General features: G+C 37.0%; 1 protein-coding gene across 2 annotated transcripts; it reads left to right on the top strand.

The window, feature by feature from the left end:
• The first annotated feature begins 1,999 nt into the window (after nucleotides 1-1,999).
• On the top strand, nucleotides 2,000-20,485 carry CCDC90B (coiled-coil domain containing 90B). 2 transcript variants are annotated; one of them, XM_037138598.2, is made up of 9 exons: nucleotides 2,000-2,310; nucleotides 4,818-4,937; nucleotides 6,186-6,289; nucleotides 10,937-11,038; nucleotides 11,707-11,748; nucleotides 11,843-11,914; nucleotides 12,018-12,071; nucleotides 13,635-13,749; nucleotides 18,278-20,481. In XM_037138598.2, the coding sequence occupies exons 1-9, from the start codon at nucleotides 2,211-2,213 to the stop codon at nucleotides 18,331-18,333; spliced, it is 765 nt and encodes a 254-aa protein (XP_036994493.2). In that variant the 5' UTR covers nucleotides 2,000-2,210; the 3' UTR covers nucleotides 18,334-20,481. The 2 variants fall into 2 exon arrangements, with proteins under 2 accessions (XP_036994493.2, XP_053526742.1); XM_053670767.1 differs by lacking the exon at nucleotides 13,635-13,749 and having other exon boundaries at nucleotides 2,101-2,310; nucleotides 18,278-20,485.
• The last annotated feature ends 785 nt before the right edge of the window (nucleotides 20,486-21,270 follow it).

The following is a 21,270-nucleotide window of genomic DNA, read 5'->3' as shown; positions in this document are numbered from 1 at the left end:
ATAGTTTTAAAAATGAAGACTTTCAGCATACAAATATATAATAGCAACCATGGAGATTTTGGAAACACACAGAAGCATTAGAGCATCTCAGGGAATGGCTAACCTATTAGCTCCACTCTCACTCCATGTGCTCTCCTTGCCACTGCCTCTCGGTACTTCTCCCCACAGCTGGGCAGAATATGGCTGTCCCAGCCCTGAGCTCACTTGCTGAAGTTCCAGCCAGGCTCAGAAAATGATTAAGAATCCCTGGATCCAAGTACCAGTTCTACAAAAAAGAATATGATTGGTCCAGCTTTGGTCACATGACTAATTAACACTTGTATTTGTGTATTTGTATTTGTGTTACAGTAATATAAAGAATAACCAGTATTAATAGATAAAGAGGTATATTTTTATTATAATTACTTAATTTAAGGTAAGTAGAAATATTGTGGTCCCACTTCTGGTCTGTATCTTCCAGTGGTTGTGAACTCCTCCAGAGTACGGATCATATCATTTAACAGAATTATAATCATATTGAAGATATACGGTTGACCCTTGAACAACACTGGCTTGAACTGCCCCGGTTCACTTACACACAGATTTTTTTCAATAAATACAGTAGGCCCTTGGTATCCATGGGTTTCACATCTGTGGATTCAACCAAGCTCAGACAGAAAATACCATTTTTGGTCCCCAATTGGTTGAATCTGTGGATGGGAAGGGTCTATTACAGAATCAAAAGTTATATACGTATTTTAGACTAGCTAAGGTAAGCACTCCTAACCCCGCCCCATTGTTCAAGGGTCAATGAATGTGAGAACGTGGGTACGTGTGTGTGTGTGTATGAATTTCCCTGTCGCTGAGATTTTAAAAAATACTTAATGGCTTCATATTATCCCAACTTGGAACATTTCTGCAAGTTACTGAATCACTCTGAATATTTAGATTATTTCCAATTTTTCACTATTATACATAAACACTGTAAGGTCTATAAATCATAAAAGTCTTAGCTACAAATGTGATTAATTTTTCTTAGCATAGATTCTTACTAGTGAAACTTTGGCTAATCACTTTTTAGAGTTTTCATAGACATTATTAAATTGCTTTCCAAATACGTTGTACTCATTTACACTCCTGCCAGCATCATGAGTTCCCGAATTTCATATTTGACAGCATTAATAATCGTAACTTTAAAAAATCTGCAAAGGTTTTCCTTAACTGGTGCGATTGACCTGTCCTTTCTTATTTATTTTCAGTTTTTAAATAGCCATTTATATTTCCTCCCCATGAATGGTTTGTCAAAGCCCTTGCTGGTGGGGGAATCACGTGTTCTTTTAATGTGCCCCAGTAGTTAGAACGGTGCTTGTTACGCAACTGACGTTCCCAGAGCTTTGAAAACACATGGGTGGCAAAATGCAGTGGTAACTGTTTAAACACTTGTGAGAATAATCAAGCCCCTAAAAACTAACTATTGTGTACCATTTAAAGACGTACAAAATACATATTAGCCCCGCAACTACTGTGTGTTATTTTCAGCATTTTACCACGTGGAGCAAAGTCTGGAGTAAATGAGGTCTGAAAGGGATAAGTATAATAGTAATATCAGTCCTACCCTAGAAGCCGAGGAATTCAGTTTCCCTGAAGAGAGGGACTAAACCTACTTAAGTTCCTCCTCCTGTGCACTAGAGGGCGAAGCTGCAGGTTAAGGCCCCAAGTATGAGGAATTCTCCGGACTACACTTCCCAGAAGGTTTCTAGGTGACCAGCTCCCCCAGAATGCTCACTGGCGGAGTATTTCAGTCCCAGATTACTGTGCGGGTAAATGTGACCCACCCCCCCACCCCTTCTCCCACCGGCCAATATGTGCAATGGTCGCTGGCTACTCAGGGTCACTCGGCTGTTGAACTGTACCTCATTGCCAGGAAGCTGGCGCCGGAAGGTTGAAAGACAAGATCCCGCTTTCTAAGGGTGGTAACGGCGTGCAGGGCTTGGGAAGGGCTGGTGGGCGAGGCTGAGCCGCTGTGAACCATGCTACCAAAATGTGGACCCGCGTGTGAGGAGGCCTGGGTATACGGAACCTCTGGTCCAGCAGGCGCTGGGAGGGGTGTTTGCGACGCGTCAAAAACTACATTTCCCGGCATCCTCCTGGCTGCAGGACTACCTTGCCCGAAAGCCTGAGCGTGATTCGTTCAGCCTTTCCGTTCTTAGTCCAACCGAGACGCTGAGGGTATGTGGAGTCGTAGTGTTTGGCGGCTCCTGCTCTCTGAAAGCAGCGGGGGGCGACAGATTTCATCTCCCCGCGGGCGTTTCTCGCGGGCACTGCGGAGAGGTGAGAAAAGGCGCCGTGTCTATGTCTGAGTGCGTTCTAGAGAGGCGATGCTCGTGCCTGCTCCCGTGACTGAGAGGCGAGGGTGCCACGCCCTCCTGCCCCACCCACTCTTGGCCCCGGAGACCCTCCCTGCTGCCGGGTCTCTCCCCCGAGGGGGTCAGGGACCACCAGGAGGACTGTCTTCCTCTTCCGAGAGCGAGTTTCTGACGGCCTGGGGTTCCCGCCGGGCTACACCATTAGAGCCCCGCCAGGCTTCTGAGCTCCAGTTCCCTTTACCGTCAAATAAAACCGATGATTGCCGCCCTCTCGTAGATCTGCCGGGAGCGAGCAAGCGGAAGGTAATCGGTGTCTGGGGAGTCCTGATTTCTTTCGTGGCCTGTTCAAGTTTAGGTTCTGTTATGTAGGTGCTGGCCTCGACCCCAGGTTTTTGGTAGACTGCATCACACGCCAGGTCCGCTTTATTCTCTCTCTAATTTTCAGTATCCTGAAGTCAACACATATTTCATAAAGTAGAAAGTGAATGCTGGAACCTACAGGTGTTGAACTAGTTGGCACCCCTGTTAGCAGTGTGACCTGGAGGACATCTGACTTTATTGAGAGACGTTTTCAGTATTCTGCCCCCTCACCGTCCCCGCCCCCCCCCCCAATTTCTAAACTCTAAGGTTGTCCAGAGAGTGGGCACTTGGTACTGATATCAGCATTCTCTGTTCACCTTGAGTCTTCAGTGCCAGGTGAAATGACCCGACCAGTACCCACTGTATTTTGTGCTGTTTTGCTCATTGCTTCCTTTTCCTCACACAGTTGTTCATGCCCGGTAAGAAGGCTGTGTAGCTGCCAGGGCCCTTCACGCCTTTGAGTATATATTTAGGTGTTTAGCATGCATATGCATTAGATGGCCTTTACCAAAAAAGAGGCAGCATTTTTTTGAACCCTGGAAAATCACTCCAGTCTCAATCCTATCTGTGTAAACTTTTGGAGGTGTATGTTTACATACTCAAATGAAAACAACATTAAACATTTTGAGAATGAACTTTGAAGTACATATAATACTGGAAAATACATCACCTTAAGTAAACGAAGTTTCAGTATATATGTTGTTACTCCTCTTGAATCTGACTGTTGTCAAAGAAACCTTAAGTGTCCCCGTACTCTTTTTCATCGTTTGAATTAGGTTTATGTTTAGATTTCAATTTTTTTTTTTTTAAATCTTGCCTACTAGTCTATAAAGTCAAGAAAACACATTGTGTCTGGTTTTGCTCATCATCTCCTGTGCCTTAAAACTTGGGAATTTAAAAAAAAAAAAATGCCTACTAATCTGTAAAGTCAGTGAAAACTTTATGCCTGGTTTTGGTCATCATTCTCTGTGCCTTAAACATTGGGAATTTATTGTGGCTCAGTTAGTTGAGCGTGCTCCCACAAGTGAAAGGCTGCCTGTTTGGTTTGATTCCAGGTCAGGGCACATGCCTGCGTTGTGGGTTGGGTCTCGGGTGGAGGCATGTACAAGAAGCAACCAGTTGATGTTCTTTCTCATACTGGTGTTTCTACTAGCCTCTCTCTTTCTTCCTTCCCCTCCCTCTAAAAATAATATTTTTAATTGGAAATTTATTTAAACAGGACATATATTTTTAAAATGTGAAACTTGTCCTAGAAGTTTGTGTTAAAAGTAAATATTCCAGATTTTAAAATAAAATTCATTGATTCAAAAATAAAATACTGTAATCCAGCTTTTTACCAGCACTGTTCTAAGTATTAAAGATACAGTAATAAAAAACAGAGTCAGGGCTTCATGGAGCTTATGTGCTGGTTCAGGGAGGCAAATAGTAAACAAGATAATTTCAACTGAGAACTGTGTGGGAAATAAACTGAGTATATAAGAGTGGGAGTACAGAAAGCTACCTTGCATGGGCATATAGGTCTCATAAGTATATAAAAGACTTCTAAGCACTGAGGAGAGTTGGGCAGTTTCTGTTCTCCAGGAATTAAAGAAGTGGCAGAGATATCCAGAACTTTTGATGTATATAATACTTTAGACTGACTTTTTAAAAAAGATTTTATTTATCCATTTTTAGAGAGAGAGGAAGAAAAGGAGCAAGAGAGGGAGAGAAATATCAATGTGTGGTTGCCTCTCACATGCCCCCTACTGAGGACTTGACCCACAACCCAGGCATGTGCCCTGGCTGGGAATTGAACCAGTAACCCTTTGGTTTGTAGGCCCGCACTCAATCCACTGAGCTACCCCCAGCCATAGCTAGACTGATTCTTAACAAACCATTTCTGAATACTAAAAGAAGCAAAAGAAACATTTACTGAATGTTTGCTATGCCAAATAATGTTGACACTTTTGGATAAGACAGGCTCAGAGGAGTCAATTATCTACCCTAAAATTACAGAATTCCTAAATAGGAGAGCTGGAACTGTATTATAGATGGGGAAAATGCTTCAGAAGCTAAAGCGTGAGGCTTCCATTTGTTACTACAAGAAATAAAAATGCTGTCTTCTCTTTTCAGACTTCTTCACCACTACAACCAAGGAAGAATATGATACAAGGCGAGTGGACATAACTCCTTTAGAACAAAGAAAATTAACTTTTGATACCCATGCATTGGTTCGAGACTTGGAAACTCATGGTGAGAGACATGGGTATCTTTTGAAAGAAGTAAATTAACACCACTCATAATAAATTACCTAGTCAAGACAGAATCACTATTAGGAACAATTAAGTGTCACTAAGTGTAAGTGCCACCAATACAATGGAATATTTTACAGTCATAAAAATGGTATTACTTAAATAAATATGAGAAATGCTAAAGTTACATTAAGTGAAAAAAGCATTATATAAAGTTACATGTGTAGAATGATTTCCAATTATGTGAAGAGGCAAAAAAAAAAAAACAAACCACCCGTAGCTTCTAGGCTGACACTGAAGTCCATGTAGAAGTACAAGGACAATGTTTAAGAAGAGCAAAAAAGAAAATCAAAGAACAAGCACCACAAAATGACCAGATTATCAAAACAGTCTTTTAAATTATGTGATAGCACATAGAAAAGGTGATTGTAGAATGGGATACACACACATGGGTTTAGCAAGCAAATTTAAAGGCAGCATTACAAATTCGGTAAAGGAAGGACTATTTAACCAACGAGTTATAATAACTGACTAGCTAGCCATGTGTACTATGTGATATTTCTAATCACAGAGATGGTTATATGATTCCCCCTTACTGAAAAATAAATTCTGGGTTGACTAAAAGCTAAATGTAAAAAAATGAAAGAAAAACTATAAAAAATACTAGAATATACAGTATTTTTAGAAGAATCAAGACATAAAACTCGAAAGCAATGAAAGTAACAACAGGCCTGGCTATAGAAGTATTTAAATCTGTATCTCAAATGATATCCATAAAGTTAAAATTGTTAGCAACACACATGACAATGAGCCTATTGCTTTGAAATTCAAACAGTTCACATGAATCAAGAGGAAAAAGTTAAGCAATTTTAAACATAAATGGGCAAAAGTTATAAACAGCTCACAGAAGAATAAATGTCAATAACCAATAAATATATGGACAGATGCTTGACCAAGGAAATGCAAATTTTAAATACAAATTAAAATAACAATGCAATACCATTTTTCATGACAATTATTTGCTTGAAAATAAAAAGACTAGTACTATCCAGTGTTGATGTAGATTGGGAAAATGGATCAGTGGGAATCAAAATTGTAGAGTGCTTTTAGAGAATTATTTTACGTAATCTGTCAAATTTTTAATTGTAAAGATGTTTTTAAAAGAATAATTTATAGGGGAGGTTATTCAGCTGTCTATTCTAATAAGAATGTGCACTTTTTTAAAAATATACCTATTTGCTGCCTGCAGGATTTGACAAAGCACAGGCAGAAACGATTGTATCAGCATTAACCACTTTATCAAATGTCAGCTTGGATACTATCTATAAGGAGATGGTCACTCAAGCTCAACAGGTAACAGTTTAATTTTTATTACTTAACTGCATCTTTTGTCTTATCTACTAACCTCCCAAACACACTTGCATCTTCCTTATTGTTCTGTCTAAAAGGATCAAAAATTTAAAAATCCCTTTAGTAAGAAAGCATCTAGAGAGATTAAGGAGTTAGAATAGTCATAACAATTATGGTAACACAAATGAAATTTTACCAAATTTTCATTGTAAGATAATCACATTATTTGAATCATGAGATGGTAGTACATTGTGAAATAATTTTTCCCTGTTGAAAGCCCTCCACAGTAGAAGAGCTAACGCTTCTATATAATAAAAACATGCCCTGGCTGGTGTGACTCATTGGATTGAAAGCCAGCCTGTGAAGGGTCACTGGTTCAATTCCCAGTCAGCCAGGGCACATGGTTAGGTTGTGGGCCAGGTCCCCAGTAGGGGGTGCATGAGAGGCAACCACACATTGATGTTTCTCTCCCTCTCTCCTTCCCTTCCCCCCTCTCTAAAAATAAAATCTTTAAAAAATATTTTACTGCAGTGATGTTTATATTCTTCTTAATTTTCCCAAACTTAGAAGGCTGGATAGGACTTACATAGCTGGGAATGACTTTATAAAGCATTTGGCTAAGATGCTTTAATTTGACTGGATACACAAATAATGGCATTTACTAAGAACTTAGGATATGAGAGGCACAGTGTTGGGACTCTTCACATGTTATTTAACCCCTTTAACAATCTTAAAATGTAGGTAGAATTATTCTCTTTTGCCACTGAAGAGATGAGCAGAGAGGTTGAGTAATTTGCAAGAGCTGTAATTGTGGTGCCGTGGACAAAGGCAGTGATTTCCTGTAAAGGACAGAATAAGCTTAACTGTGGAATAATTCATAGTTTGTCATCATGAGTTCATTCACTATGTTTAAGAATCTTTCATTTGATTATATACTTTAAATTTTACTTTTTCAAATTTAGGCTTCCTTTCTTAGTTAAATATTTGACAACAGAGGGAAATGAAGGGTTCTTATGTAAAATTAGAAGCTCTTGCATAAAATTTCATTCTATTAAAGGTCATAACTCAAAAGCTTTTTAAAGTTTTTTATGATAATTTCCAGTTTCATATTCAGAATTAAAAACATTCAGTCCTTGGATTTAACTTACCTATAAATTTGTGTGTGCATTATTTTAGCTTAATTTATTCAGAACCATAACAGATTACTAATCTACTAAAGAAAAAGCCAGCCCTGGCTGGTGCAGCTCAGTGGGTTGAGCATGGGCCTGCAAACCAGAGGATCCTGGTTTGATTCCCAGTCAGGGTACATGCCTGGGTTGCAGGCCAGTTCCCAGCAGGGGACCCACGAGAGGCAACCAATACATTGTTATTTCTCTCCCTCTCTCCTTCCCTTTCCCTCTGAAGATAAATAAATAAAATCTTTTTAAAAATTAAAAAAAGAAAAAGCCAGTCATTTAATTCTCCCAAACCTCTGAGCTGTCCTGAAACAGCTAATTGAGCCACTGGCATTTTTAATAAGGAAATATATTCTTAAATCAGACTTTTAAGTTTACCTATTATATATTTAGTGGTTTATATTACCTATTATATAAAACTCTGGTTTGAGAAATATTTATGCTGCCAGGACCGTTTAATCACATATTCAAAATACAGGATTGGATGTAGAAATACTACTCCTAAACTTTTGACTTTTTATTACTAGTGTGTGAAATTAAAATCCTCTTCTACCCCGAGCCTATCCCCTTCCTGACCCCACCTCTAGGAGAGAACAACACACAAAGATGTCATGAAAGATCGGGCTGGGACTCAGGCCTTCAAACATCATGCTTGATCACTTCAGGAAGGACTGTACTGAGTCAGGTCTGCTCAATCTGAAAATACAATTATACTCTGACTCATTTAAAATCTGAATTATAGTCATCTTCTCTGGTGGCTCCACAGTAGTTACAATGATTACCCTTTCAATAGATTTGACTACTTAATACTGGATTATACTTTTCCATTTAACAATTTTGAAGATGGACGCATGTGCTGGTTGGTAGGCCTTTTTGGGTCACAGACTGTATTGAAAGGAGGACAGGGAAATGAAAAGAGGCCACTGGGGTCATAGTGCAGTTCCTTACCTCAGGTTCAGACTCCACCAGAACTCTGCAATTACAGTTTTCAACTATTCTCTATATAGTCTCAGTAGTAACATGTTATTAAAGATTTAAAAAGATAACATATTTAATGTTTTAGAGTTTCATAATGACATTTTGGAGCAATAGGACTAACACAGCTCATAAAGCCACTTCTGCATAACTTCCTAACTAATTTTCATGAATATTCAAACAGAACTGCATAAAAGAAAATTTACCCCCATCCTCAGTAATATATGACAGGGAAGGCATGAGACTCAGGGATGTCTCGAGTACACAGTAAAAAATAAATGTTTTATGATAGGGTTAATAGTTAAGGCAAAACTTCTCCATATCAACATAATTAAAGTTACACTGTCTTGCTTCAGCCATTTATATCCCTGTCTCTGGTTAATTGTAATAACCAACATTCATTGAGTGCCAGGTATTATTTGAAGCATTTGATATGGACCATCTCATTTAATTCTCCAAGCAGCTCTCGTAAGGTTTAGGCACTGTTATTATTTCTAATGAGGAGGTCAAGGAAGTTAAATAACTTGCCCAAAGTCCCACAGTAAATGACAGCCTTTGGATTCAAAGCCAGACCTCCTGAGTCCAGAACTCACATTTTTAACTTCTATTCCATATGACTGTGCCATGTGGGAGTTGTCACTGGAGAGTGTTGTGCATGCCGGGTTCTTTGAAGACTGAGTCATTTCTTGGTCCCCCGTCTGAAACTGTGTTAACAGCCTCTGTTTTCTAAGAGTCAAGTCAGTTCTGAAATGGTCTTTCTTGCCCATATGGCCAGTAGAGGACTATAACCCCAACAGTGCACTCCTGGCCACAAACTGACCACTATGGGAGTTCCACTAGTGAGCCTGTTCTTATTTGGGGTTTTTGTTTGTTTGCTTATATACCCTGTTACAGGGGGTCATTTTCATGGCTGCATCCTTATTTTTTCTTTTGGTAAAGAGGAAGAAATAATGAGTTAACAAGCTACCAAGTAAAGTTCAGTGTTACATTTTTTTCTTTGTACAGTCTGCCTTAAATTATTTCTATAAAAATGTCCTTCCCTAGCAAAGTAAATGCGTATAAGTCTATCAGGTGGGAACCACCTTTTCTTTTACATATTCCTTATAGTACCAAATATAAGAAAATTACCCAGAAATTTGTGTGTGTGTGTTAATTTGCTCATGATATAGCCACCCAGGCATGAGCAAACTTATTTGGATAAAATGCAAATTGGCTTGAAGGTTTAACAAAAATCAACTATATAATAAAAATGTTTAATATTCCACCCCCACCTTTTCATTTTTATGTCTCTTGCTTTTTCTGTTTTCAGAAACAGAAACTGTTCCAAGAGAGACAGTACTAAAATGTCATTTTAAAGTACTAACTAGCCCTGGCTGGTGTAGCTCAGTGGATTGAATGTGGGCCTGCAAACCACATAATTGGGGTTCGATTCCCAGTCAGGGCACATGCCTGGGTTGCAGGCCATTTCCCAGCAGGGGACTCACAAGAGGCAACCATACATTGATATTTCTCTCCTTCTCTCCTTTCCTTCCCCTCTAAAAATAAATAAATAAAATCTTTTTTCAAAAACACTAATTAGCCCTGACCAGAGTGGCTCAGTAGGTTGGGAGTCATCCCACAAAGCAAGAGCTTGCCTGTTCAGTTCCCAGTCAGGGCACATGCCTGGGATGCAGGTTTGGCCCCTGGTCCATGTGCATGCAAGACTCAATCAATCAATGTTTCTGTCCTTTCTGCACCCCTTCCCCTCTAAAAATAAATAAACTCTTTTTAAGAAAACCACTAATTATGTTATGCCGACAAGGGGTAGTTATTTAAACCATACTTGTACCTATTTTGTTTTACTACCTGACTTCTGAGTCAGGTACCCTGGCATTTTCTGGTGGTAGAAAATCCCTCAAAATTAAAGCAATAAAACAAAACCCTTTCTATGCAGCCATTTAAAGACAAAAAAAAACCCGTATTTGTTGAGGAACTCTTAGGTGTTAGGTAAGCATTTTATGGGGATTCTTTTATAAATGTTTCTAGACATTTATTTCTCTTCACTGGGAAATCATTTTTCTTCCTTGAATTTCCTGTTCCTTTTCATTTTGATATTTCAGATATCTAGGTTTCATATGTTCCAGGGTATTTTTCTTGTCTTTCTCTCTTTTTTTTTAAAGATTTTATTTATTTATTTTTAGAGAGAGAGGAAAGGTGGGAGAAAAAGAGGGAGAGAAACATCAATGTATGGTTGCCTCTCACATGGCCCCCACTAGGGACCTGGCCTGCAACCTAGACATGTGTCCTGACTGGGAATCAAACAGGCAACCCTCTGGTTCACAGCCTGCACTCAATCCACTGAGCTATGCCAGCCAGGGCTCTTCTTCTTTTTTTTTTTTTTTTACTTAGCCAAGTGACGTGGTATCTTGTAGCATAAGATACTCTTCAAGTTTCATGAAAACAATTCCATGTTAAGGGGATAGCTTTCCATAGATCACTAGGTGATTTTTTTTTCCCCTAGGAAATAACAGTACAACAGCTAATGGCTCATTTGGACTCCATCAGGAAAGACATGGTCATCCTAGAGAAAAGTGAATTTGCAAATCTGAGAGCAGAGAACGAGGTGACAGAAACTTTCATTTTATTACCAATAAAATAATGTGTCACAAGTAGTCTACTTAGTGCGTAATAGGGCCAAATAGCAAGTTTATGTGGTTATTAATTAATTATTTACAAGTTCTTTTTTTTCTATTTACAAGTTCTTAGGTAAAAATATACTCTTTAATCTACCTAATCTCTCTATGTATAAAGCATAGTTTCTTGCATACTAAAGAATGAGTTGTAACTTATGTATATAAAAATTATGTAAATATTTGAGCTCTATAATATTGTATAAGATTTTAGCATAGTTCATAGTATAATAAAAGTAATGTGACATTTTCCATTTTATATGATTCTGTACTAATTACTTTAGTCATTTAGGAGAAAAATGTATTTTTGTAATTCAGTCAGAACTTAATTATCCACCAGCTTAATTATTTTTTAATTTAGAATATTAATCATTTAAAAAAGTAGAATACTAAAACAAATACATTTTCTAATATTTTTATAAGAATTATTTTCTGAATATGAAGAACTGTTCTTTCTTGTCTTTATTTTTAATCAAATCCTATATTAGAAATCCATACATCATCTACTTTTTGCTAACCTAGGGTTTCAGATTTTATGAAAAAAATTACAATATGAGCTCTTAGTTTAATGTTAATTGTATGTGATCTTTCTTATACCTAGAAAATGAAAACTGAATTAGAACAAGTTAAGCAACAATTGATAGTAAGTGAAACTCTTCTTCCCACTTAAGAATATTTTATCAATTTCAGAATATTCATTACAAGATCACCTTTTAAAATTTTATTTTTCTTTAAAGAATGAAACCAGTCAAATCAGAGCAGATAATAAACTGGACATCAACCTAGAAAGGAGCAGAGTAACAGATATGGTAATGTGCTTTTAAATGTACTTTCTTGATTATTTATTGCTTTTTAATACCTTTAGTCTTTTTTTTTTTTTTTGTTAACCTCCTGATGCATGATATCCTTTAGTTTACAGATCAAGAAAAGAAACTTATGGAAGCAACCACAGAATTTACCAAAAAGGTAAGCTACTACCTAAAAATGTCTCTTGTACAGCTCTCCTGCCTTGTGTAACTGCGGTATGTGTATCAGTTTATAACTTTGGACTTTAAACAGCCAGCCTGGTAGAATCCATGCCTTTCTCAGAGCTGTTGGTCTGACCAGCACTGGGAAAGCTGCCACCCAGTGGGTGACAGTACCCGAGCTGTGACATCTGAGTCAGAATCGAGCTTTCCAGGTAGCATACTTTTTAACTAACTTACTTATACATGAAAAGATAACTATTTTTTAAAAAGAAAATAATTCACAATTAGTAGTTAAGTGAGTACCTAGATGAAATTAAATTTTAAAAACTAAGAGTAAATATTTGAGTGCTTATTGTATGTCAGATACTATTCTGCTTGCTTTACTTCTTTCTCTTAAGTTCTTTAACCCTTATATCAGCCTCTGTGAGACAGGCAGTCTGTATTCCCACTTTACCCATTTCAAAAATGAAGCACGGGAACGTTAAGGTCACATACTGCTTATTAGTGGTAAAGCTGGGCTGTGAACCTGGAATTTAAACCCATTGTTCTCATTACCTAGAAGGTAACCTTCTCAGTAATCCTACATTGTCATAATTAATATCTGTGGCTTGAGTAAAACTCAATTTTCTGGCTTAGCCTAGTCCTTTTCTGAAAAGTTAAGAGGCATTGTGTACATTCTAATAGAAGAGACAGTACTGTTTCTTGCTTCTAATATTGTAGAAGATCCCATTTGTCCTTCTTACAATCCTAGTCTCCTCTCTTCCTTTTTGGCCTGATAAAGGACATTAGGAGATTTAAAATCTGTCCCACCACTCATTTCTGAGCTCCAAGTGCCATTTTCTTTCTCTTCCTGTTTCTCAGCTCCTGCCCACCTCGCATTCAGTGTTGCCCTGTAAACATTTCTGCATTTCCTTTCTTATTGGTGCCAGTTCACATTATAAACCTGGTTAGGGTTCTTTTTCAAAATATATTTGAATTTTTAACTGTCTTATCCTAAGGACTTTTTTTATACATGAAATGATAGTTCAGTGACTACAAATTTTTCTTCTTAGTTTATCCTCATATATTTAAGTCTCAAATATCTTACTATGAGGCTTCTAGTAGAATGTGCCCAGAATATGATAATCTTAATAAATGGTCTCCAAATATTAAAGTAGAAGGAATATTTTTTGTCAGTTTATAATGTTCACATAATATTTTTTTAATAAGATTTTATTCATCCATCTTTAGAGGGGAAGGGAAGAAGAGAGGGAAAGAAACAACATATGGTTGCCTCTCGTGTGTCCCCCACTGGGAACTGGCCTGCAACCCAGGCATGTGCCCTGACTGGGAATCAAACTGCGATACTCTGTTTCGCAGGCCCATGCTCAATCCACTGAGCTACACCAGCCAGGGCACATAATAATTTTTTTTTTAAATATCACATTGCTTTTACTATGTTTCCTCAACTAAGACTTTTGTTAAAACACAATTCACCCATAAATTAGGGTTTCTAATGTAAATATTTTTGCTAGTATACATAAGCACAAAACTTAATTGTCTTTATTCTTATTTGCTACAGGATACTAAAACCAACAGTATTATCTCAGAGACCAGTAATAAAATTGACACTGAAATTGCCTCTTTAAAAACGCTAATGGAATCTAACAAGCTTGAAACAATTCGTTATCTTGCAGGTAAGGCTGTCAGAGAAAGGAATTATTATCATTTCACTTTCAGGCCTGTCAGCTCCTACCAGGTAACGCTGGCCAGCACAGAAGAAGAAATGGAGGAGCTGTCACAGGTTTCCTTCATTGCTTGGTCCCTGCAGTGAGTGAAAAATCTAAGTTTGATAGGCAGTAAGTTCAGGATATAAGTTTAACAGGCAGCTGTGCAACTTTCTAAGATGAAAAAACTTATGGGTGTCCAGGAAATATATAAACACAACTACAAAAGGATGTGAAGAAAAACAGGTATTCCACAATGGAAAAAAATGTTATTTTTACTGGCTATCTTCTCCCATCAGTATTTGAGTGGACTTAAGAGGAAGCATAACTAAAATATATATAGGCCATTAAAAGTCGTAGCAAGCAGCCCTGACTAGGTGGCTTAGTTGGTTGGGATGTCATCCCATACACCAAAAGGTTGCATGTTCAATTCCCAGTCAGGGTACACTCCTAGGTTGCAGACTACTGGTGGGCGTTTCTCTCTCACATCAGTCTTTCTTTCTCCCTCTTCCTCCCTCCCTCTAAAATCAATACTATATATTCTCAGATGAGGATTTTTAAAAAATCATAGCAAGCAAAGAGGAAAAATACTTCCTACCTTGAATCCAACTGACTGAACACAGATGCTACCCCCAAATTAGATTATTTGACCCATCCTGGGCTCAAGTACCATGTGACCTGAAACAATCACAGGACCCCAAGGAGGTAGGAAGAATGCCCTAGTCAAATAGTAATTTTTTTCTTTTTATAAAAAGTAATATATTTTCATATAAATTGTTATATAATTCAAAGCAATATAGTAAAAGTCTACTTCTCATAGGTATTTTTACTATGAGTAATATATATCTTTGTAGGATTTTTCTTCTTTATATAAACATTACAATTTTTTTTAAATAATAGCTAGATCATACTGTACAGACCACAACTTTTTTAAATTTAACCAAATGTCTTGAATATCTTTCTACATCAATAGACATCTTTTTACTACAAAGCATAGTAATCATTGTATAAAATGGCTATAATTTATTTATCCAAACATCTGTTGACATTCTGCTACCAGTTTTTCATCATTAAAACCAATATTGCACCAAACAACATGTATGTTTGTGCTTTAATAAACATAAACATATATACACCCTACACCCCTTTGTGCCCTGATGCTAGTATTTACGTATACATTGCATTGCACATCTATACTTCTGGGTCAAAAAGATATGCACATTTAAAAACGTTCATATTATCAAACTGTTGTTCAAAATAAAATTGCTGATTTATACCATGAGGGCTTTTCTGGGCAGCCACTAAGTATGAGGTGGCAGTAGGAGTGAAGATGGAACCCCCCAGCCCTCAATGATGTAGACCCCTTTATTACTGTAACTTGAGTGGCTCAGCTTGCCTCTGTTTTAAAATTCTGAGCTTCTGCCAAAGATTTATATGAAGAAAGGGTTCTAAGGCGAAAACAAGTTTTGACCACCCCTATTCTAGCAAAGTCTCTGGAACTGGGGAAAATTCAGTGGTAGTGTTTGGGAAATTTCCAAACAGCCCAGATTGGAATGTTTGTTCCCACTTTCAAAATAGATTTCAAAGCAATCCAGGTTAGGAACAGCTTCAAATTCTATTACAGAAAAGAGTCAGTATCATAGTTAAAAATAGTATCATTTATATTCAGTTTGAAGATAGTGATGGTCTCCATAAGGCTTTCCTTCAGTAGTGGATACATACAGGGCTGACTCTAATAGACTTAATGGCAGTGGCAAAAGAAATTAGCAAGTCAGTGTTTGGAAAAGTATCTTTCCTAAGTTATCTTCCCTTTTTTTCAGTGAGGATTTGCAGCAGTATTTCTGTTAGCATTGTCTTTCTCCTACCTTATCCTTCCCCAAATATCTGTTTACTGCTGCTGTTACTGACAAGCCTTTTAGGAACTCAGTCCCACACCCTCAGCAGGTGGGGAGTTAATGCCCTGAGAGCATCCATTGTGACCTAGAATACCTGTCATGTTGCAAGACAGTAATACTCCACTTACCTGACATTCACATATTAAATTCAATTATGAACATAGAGTGGGAAAAATACTAACAAAGCCCAAGCCTTAAAGGTCTTATATTCTTAGAGAAGAAAGCCTTCTAAAATCGTAAATTTTAATCATTTTGGTTTCTCAGCATACATCAACCAAGGCTCTTTAAGTTTTGAGTACTGTATTTTTAACTTGGCCTAGCTTAGACGTAAAGGGGAGTTTACTGGCTTACGTATGAAATTATGAAGAGCAGAGGTACAGCTGCAGCCCAGGGATAATTGGAGTCAACTTTCTCTACATCCTAGATTGGAAACATCGCAACCAGTAGCTCCCTGCTTTGTATCACTCCAGTTCCACCAACCAAGAAAAATTATCTCTCTCCTTAACTTCACAGTCTTATGTTTTACATCTCTCTCCTTAATTTCAATTCAGAAAATCCCAGGGGAGGAATCTGAATGGCCCATCTTGAGTCAGACACCACCTTTGACCCAGATCACTGTTGCCAAGGAAACAAGAGCTGTAAGATAATGGTAGTTGCCATTTAACCTATAGAATTAATGTGGCAGATTCTGTCCTGGGCAGAAGAATAACAAAATAATAAACACAGTACTTAAGATGTACCAGCCGCATGCTCACCTGTGCATGTTATGTATCCAAAGGAAGTGTCCTGGACAGGCCATAGAGGTTAACAAATTTGAAAGCAATTTGGGACTGCACAGCGATAGCAATGAAAAGTAACAGTTGACAACAGAAGTGAAAGAGAAACTTAGAAACCACTGTGTTATGTTTTCTGATTAAGGAATAAAATGCTTTATTGGTAGTATAACACAATTTATCAGCCATTTGGGTTTAGCAAAGAATATAATCACCTAGGTGGGCCCTGGCATAGTAGCTCAGTTGATTAAACACAGGAAATGATCTTATCATTAACAGAGTTTCATTAAGAATGGGATCAAATGAGATTATATAAATTTATACATTAAAATTAGGATAGTTGTACTATGAAAGACTGTTTTTTGTGTCTGTAGTCAAAGAAATTTGCCCTGCAGCTCAGATTCTCTATTGTAAAAGTCATGGCTGTTTAAAAATTACAAAGAAGAAAATTAAAATCATTCATAATTCTACCAATTAGAAGGAATCATTACTGACGTGTTAGTTTTTTATTCTATGAGTATGTGTCATTTTTAATGGCTTTACAATAGGCAGTCTATAGTGTCATAAATTACTTGTTATAGTTAGGTTATTTCCAGTTATTTTCTATGTAAATAATAATGTAATAAATACATTTGTACATGGAGGTGGGGGAGGGAGTCATGACTGTGTAAACAAACTAGAAACTAGGGAGTCCCTAAAAGCCCCCCACAGATTCACCTTCTTAAGGAGAACAGGAAAGTTTTCTGTCCAGAACGATGTAACAAAGAGCAGGTGGTATATTAACTGGTAAAGAAGTCTGATGCTTGCACTGCCATTTCTTCTACCTCACTGAGATTTTTTAAACGGTTTTCAGTCTCTCTCCGCTCCCCTTGCCCCCTCCCTCTATCTTCTTGCTCATCTTCTCTTCCTCTCTCTCTTTGGAGAATGCCTGTACCTTGTCCCTTTTCTTTCCTGAAGGCATGTACTTTTGCTTTCTGCCGAGTCCAAGGGCCCTTCCTTTGCTTCTGTAACTTATTTCTGAGCCCACGTGGCCCAGTTGACTCACTTCTTCTATCTCTGTGACTTTCTAAATAAACGTTTGCTTGTATTTGAAAAAAATTGATTTTCATTAAAATATAATTTTTATTTAGTTTTTAATATAAATATTAATAGTTATGAGAAATTACTTTTAAACATATTGAAAAGGCAAAATTTTCTTCTAATGGATGATATAGGTGAAATAGTTTTTCACTTACTATAAGATCTGAAATTAGAGGTTATAATGCTGTTAATAATGACTTTAAACAGTTTATAGATTCCCACTGACATATGATCTACATTTTTAAATTACTGTCTTCCTTACTGGGTTTAAAATACAGGAAGCTTATAAGAATTGGTATCAATCCTGCCCCCAAAAGATACCCTTTATCTTGAGCTTAACTTTCTAGGGAATGAAAAACCTAAGATTGCACTCATCAGTGAGGCTCGGTGCGGGGGCAGGAGGGGGCACGAGTGTTGGGTGTCAATCCTATAAAGAAAAGTGTTGCCAGTTCAATTCTCAGTCAGGGCACATACCTGGGTTTGGGGCCAGGTCCCTGGTTGGGAGCGTGTGACAGGCAACCCATCAGTTGTTTCTCTCACACATTGATGTTTCTCTTCCTTCCTTCCTTTCCATCTCTCTCAAAATAAATAGAATCTTTAAAAAAAAAAAAAAAAGCAAACCCTAAGACAGAAAATTGGTTGGATTCCCTTTGCGTTTTGTTCATTTAAATTGAAAATGACATTGTTCTGTTTCTCTCTGCAAAATAATCTCAAATGCATGACCTTAATCATGGTTTCTTCTGTTCACAGCCTCAGTGTTTACTTGCCTGGCAATAGCATTGGGATTTTACAGAATCTGGAAATAGTGAAACAACTACACTATGCTCCTGCTGCTGCTGCTATTGATTTCTTAAAACTGCACCACGATTGGTATACCTCGAACACTGAAAGTTGATCAAGACGTAATACAACAAGATTGTTCAAACTACATAGGTACTAAAAAGAAACGTTTCAGAATGAAATGTATTTTATCTTTGTTTTTATGTATTTTATGATGTTGAAAAGCTGCCATTCAAAACCTGATTAATTTGAGACAGAAGGGTCTTTTGTTTGTATTCTTTGATAGTTCGTAGAAACTGAACCAGAGTTTTCTAGTGTTTGCATAAACAATTCTGCAAATCCTACAGGATTTCTTTGGTTCTCTTATGCCTACATATTTTGTTATACAACTTTCCTGATAACTACTGCACTATTGCCTTTTCATATAAAATATAAGACAGTTGTTTGCATTTGAAAAATAACCATATAGCTGCAGATTGTTTGAGGATTATTTTGTAATGAACAATTAAAAACAATAAATTTAAAATCTTAAAATGTGTGTCCTAGTGCAAGCATATGAGACTTAATAGGAAACTTGTAGAGCTGCTAAATCCTGAGCCGTGATTATTACACATATTAATTTTTTGATTCACAAAAACCAGCTTGTCCCTGCTTTATATTAATTACATAAAATAAAGCTTTTTCTCGTGATATTTAAATTCAGTAAACATCTACTGATAAATAATGCCTACTCTCAAGAAACTCATACTTTTGTTTTATTGCTATTGGGTCAACTATATTTTTCCTTATATAATAGTATTAATAGTATACATGTAATTTCAAGGAAAGTAAAAAGACCTTCAATTTTACCCAGATCGAGAAGCCAAAGCCAGGAAGTGCCAAACATTTCAAGATTTCATAATAATGCCTTGGCAATAGCTTTAAAAGTTTGATAACCATTATTTATTCAATATGTTAAAATGAATTAAATTAAAATTCAATATATAACTAAACTCCATCACTGTTTAGTTATAAATAGGGAGTTTAAAGAATAGAGCAGTCAAAGACTAGCCCTTATGGTCTAGTAAGTGTGAATCAGAGGCTTTCCAACTAAATTTTCTTGTAACTGCTGGGTTGTTTTCAAAACAAAACACTATTTTAATATTTTATGTTCTGATTTATTTCTATTTCAGAATTTGCTTGCCTAAGAAAATTCTTGGCACATTGTAGATACATTTTTATTGGACTAATAATAAATATAGACCAAAAGATTCCATTGTAATAAACTTGACAGTGCATTTGTTCACTGAATAAATAAGAATGGCAGACAAAGGTCAACACTATTTTGTTCTTATGGAATTGACAATCTTAGTGGAGAAGATAGTAAACAAGTAAGTAAATGATTGCTGGTTTTTACCATTTAAAGTTTAATAAAATACTGAGAGGGCATACTTCTTTCCTCCACGTGAAAGAAACTCCAGTAGCATAGCACTACTGTCTTCCTCCCCTCACCCACCCTGCCCCAGGTGAAGTAAAGTGAAGGGAGAAACAGGGCCCGAGCAGACACCTCCTCCCCACTCCTGCGAGATCAGGCTCAGCCTCCGCAGGGTGAAGCCTACCCCAGTGCAGTATGCTTGGGGCAGGGTGAATACGTTTGTCCAGTTCTGAGGTTCACTAATAGGGAACTTACTGAAGATATAAACACATTCTCCAGTATCAGCTGTATCAGTATAGAAAGGCACTATTTGGGACTTATCAATTCATTTGTTCTTCATCTTAATAAGGTTCACAACCCAGATGGGAAGGAGGAGTGCCATTTATTGGATCTCCTCAACCCTCAACAAATAATATTCCCAGTTCCATTAATGATAAAATAGATGTTCCATCTTTAAGGATTTAGCAAGGTGCTTTGTATCCCAATAATGGAAGAACAGAAGTATACACACCATACCCAATTCCCATTACTTCTAGATCCTATCTTTTCCAGGGAGACTTTATTTTGGTGTTTCGGAGTTTAGGTAGGTTTTTATTTAAGGAATGTAAATATCTGAAATGAAGAAAAATGAGGATTGTTACACCTGTGTTCAACATTTGCACCCATTATAAAACAGCTATTGTTGTATACACCTGTTTCTTACATTAAACTGAGTTCCCAGAAGCTTACAAGAGGTACTTCATAAATTCATGTGGAGTAAATGATGTGACTAGATCTCAATCTTAATCCAAACTTTTAATATTTTCAATACTTTATTATGGGTATGGTAAGAACATTGCATTTATAGTGTTTCTGAGAGTGTAACCCTTTCTGGCATTTTCTGGGATGGAACAGTAAATCCCTAAGAGGATTAGTTACCCTTACCTTGTACATGGCCTAGACTAGATCCTAACTTGCCCATTCTTACTATTTGGTGACAGTAGACCAGGCAAGATAATGTAAGGACAGTCAAGTCAGTAAAAAACCCTTCACCATACTTGAAAAACAACAACACTTACAATGCCCATTTTATCAGTCTTTAAAAATTGAGATGTGTAACATCTTAAGTTTTAAAGTTTAACTATTTTAAAGTTTTAAGTACTTTTTAATACAAAGAAAAAAACGAGACAGTGGGAAAGGCTATGGCTTGCCAACACTGAAATTAGTGATTGTCATTGTGTAGACTAATGACCATACAACAGTGAATATGCTAAAAGAAATATATATCAACTCACCTAGTTTTCACAGCAGTCCTCTTAGGCAGGTAGTAGTACCTTCATTATACAGCAACAGAAATGAGCTAAGCAAAGTTAACTAACTTCCCAAGGTCACACAGCAGGTAAGTGACATAGACTTAAACTCCAAATCTCATGTTCTTATTCAATACCCTAGTAACATCTAAGTTGAGTCCTCTTTCTCAAGAGATGGACAAACTGCTGACGCATGGGGAAAAAACATCACAGTTCCTACATATATCCTTTTTAACATCTTTTTTACTTTTATGTTTGAG

The sequence above is a fragment of the Artibeus jamaicensis genome, unplaced genomic scaffold, assembly GCF_021234435.1.
Source record: "Artibeus jamaicensis isolate MK-2021 breed Jamaican fruit bat unplaced genomic scaffold, CSHL_Jam_final contig_64, whole genome shotgun sequence".
In the NCBI taxonomy this organism is placed as follows: Eukaryota; Metazoa; Chordata; class Mammalia; order Chiroptera; family Phyllostomidae; genus Artibeus; species Artibeus jamaicensis.
Note: the sequence above shows the minus strand (reverse complement) of the source record. Positions and strands in the feature narration are given on the sequence as shown.

Bases quoted from the DNA above. Each gene is read 5' to 3' on its own strand.
- CCDC90B (XM_037138598.2), top strand. From the start codon at position 2,211: ATGTGGAGTCGTAGTGTTTGGCGGCTCCTGCTCTCTGAAAGCAGCGGG. The intron at 12,072-13,634 runs GTAAGCTACTAC...TATTTGCTACAG, and splicing joins CCACAGAATTTACCAAAAAG to GATACTAAAACCAACAGTAT. The intron at 13,750-18,277 runs GTAAGGCTGTCA...TTCTGTTCACAG, and splicing joins AACAATTCGTTATCTTGCAG to CCTCAGTGTTTACTTGCCTG.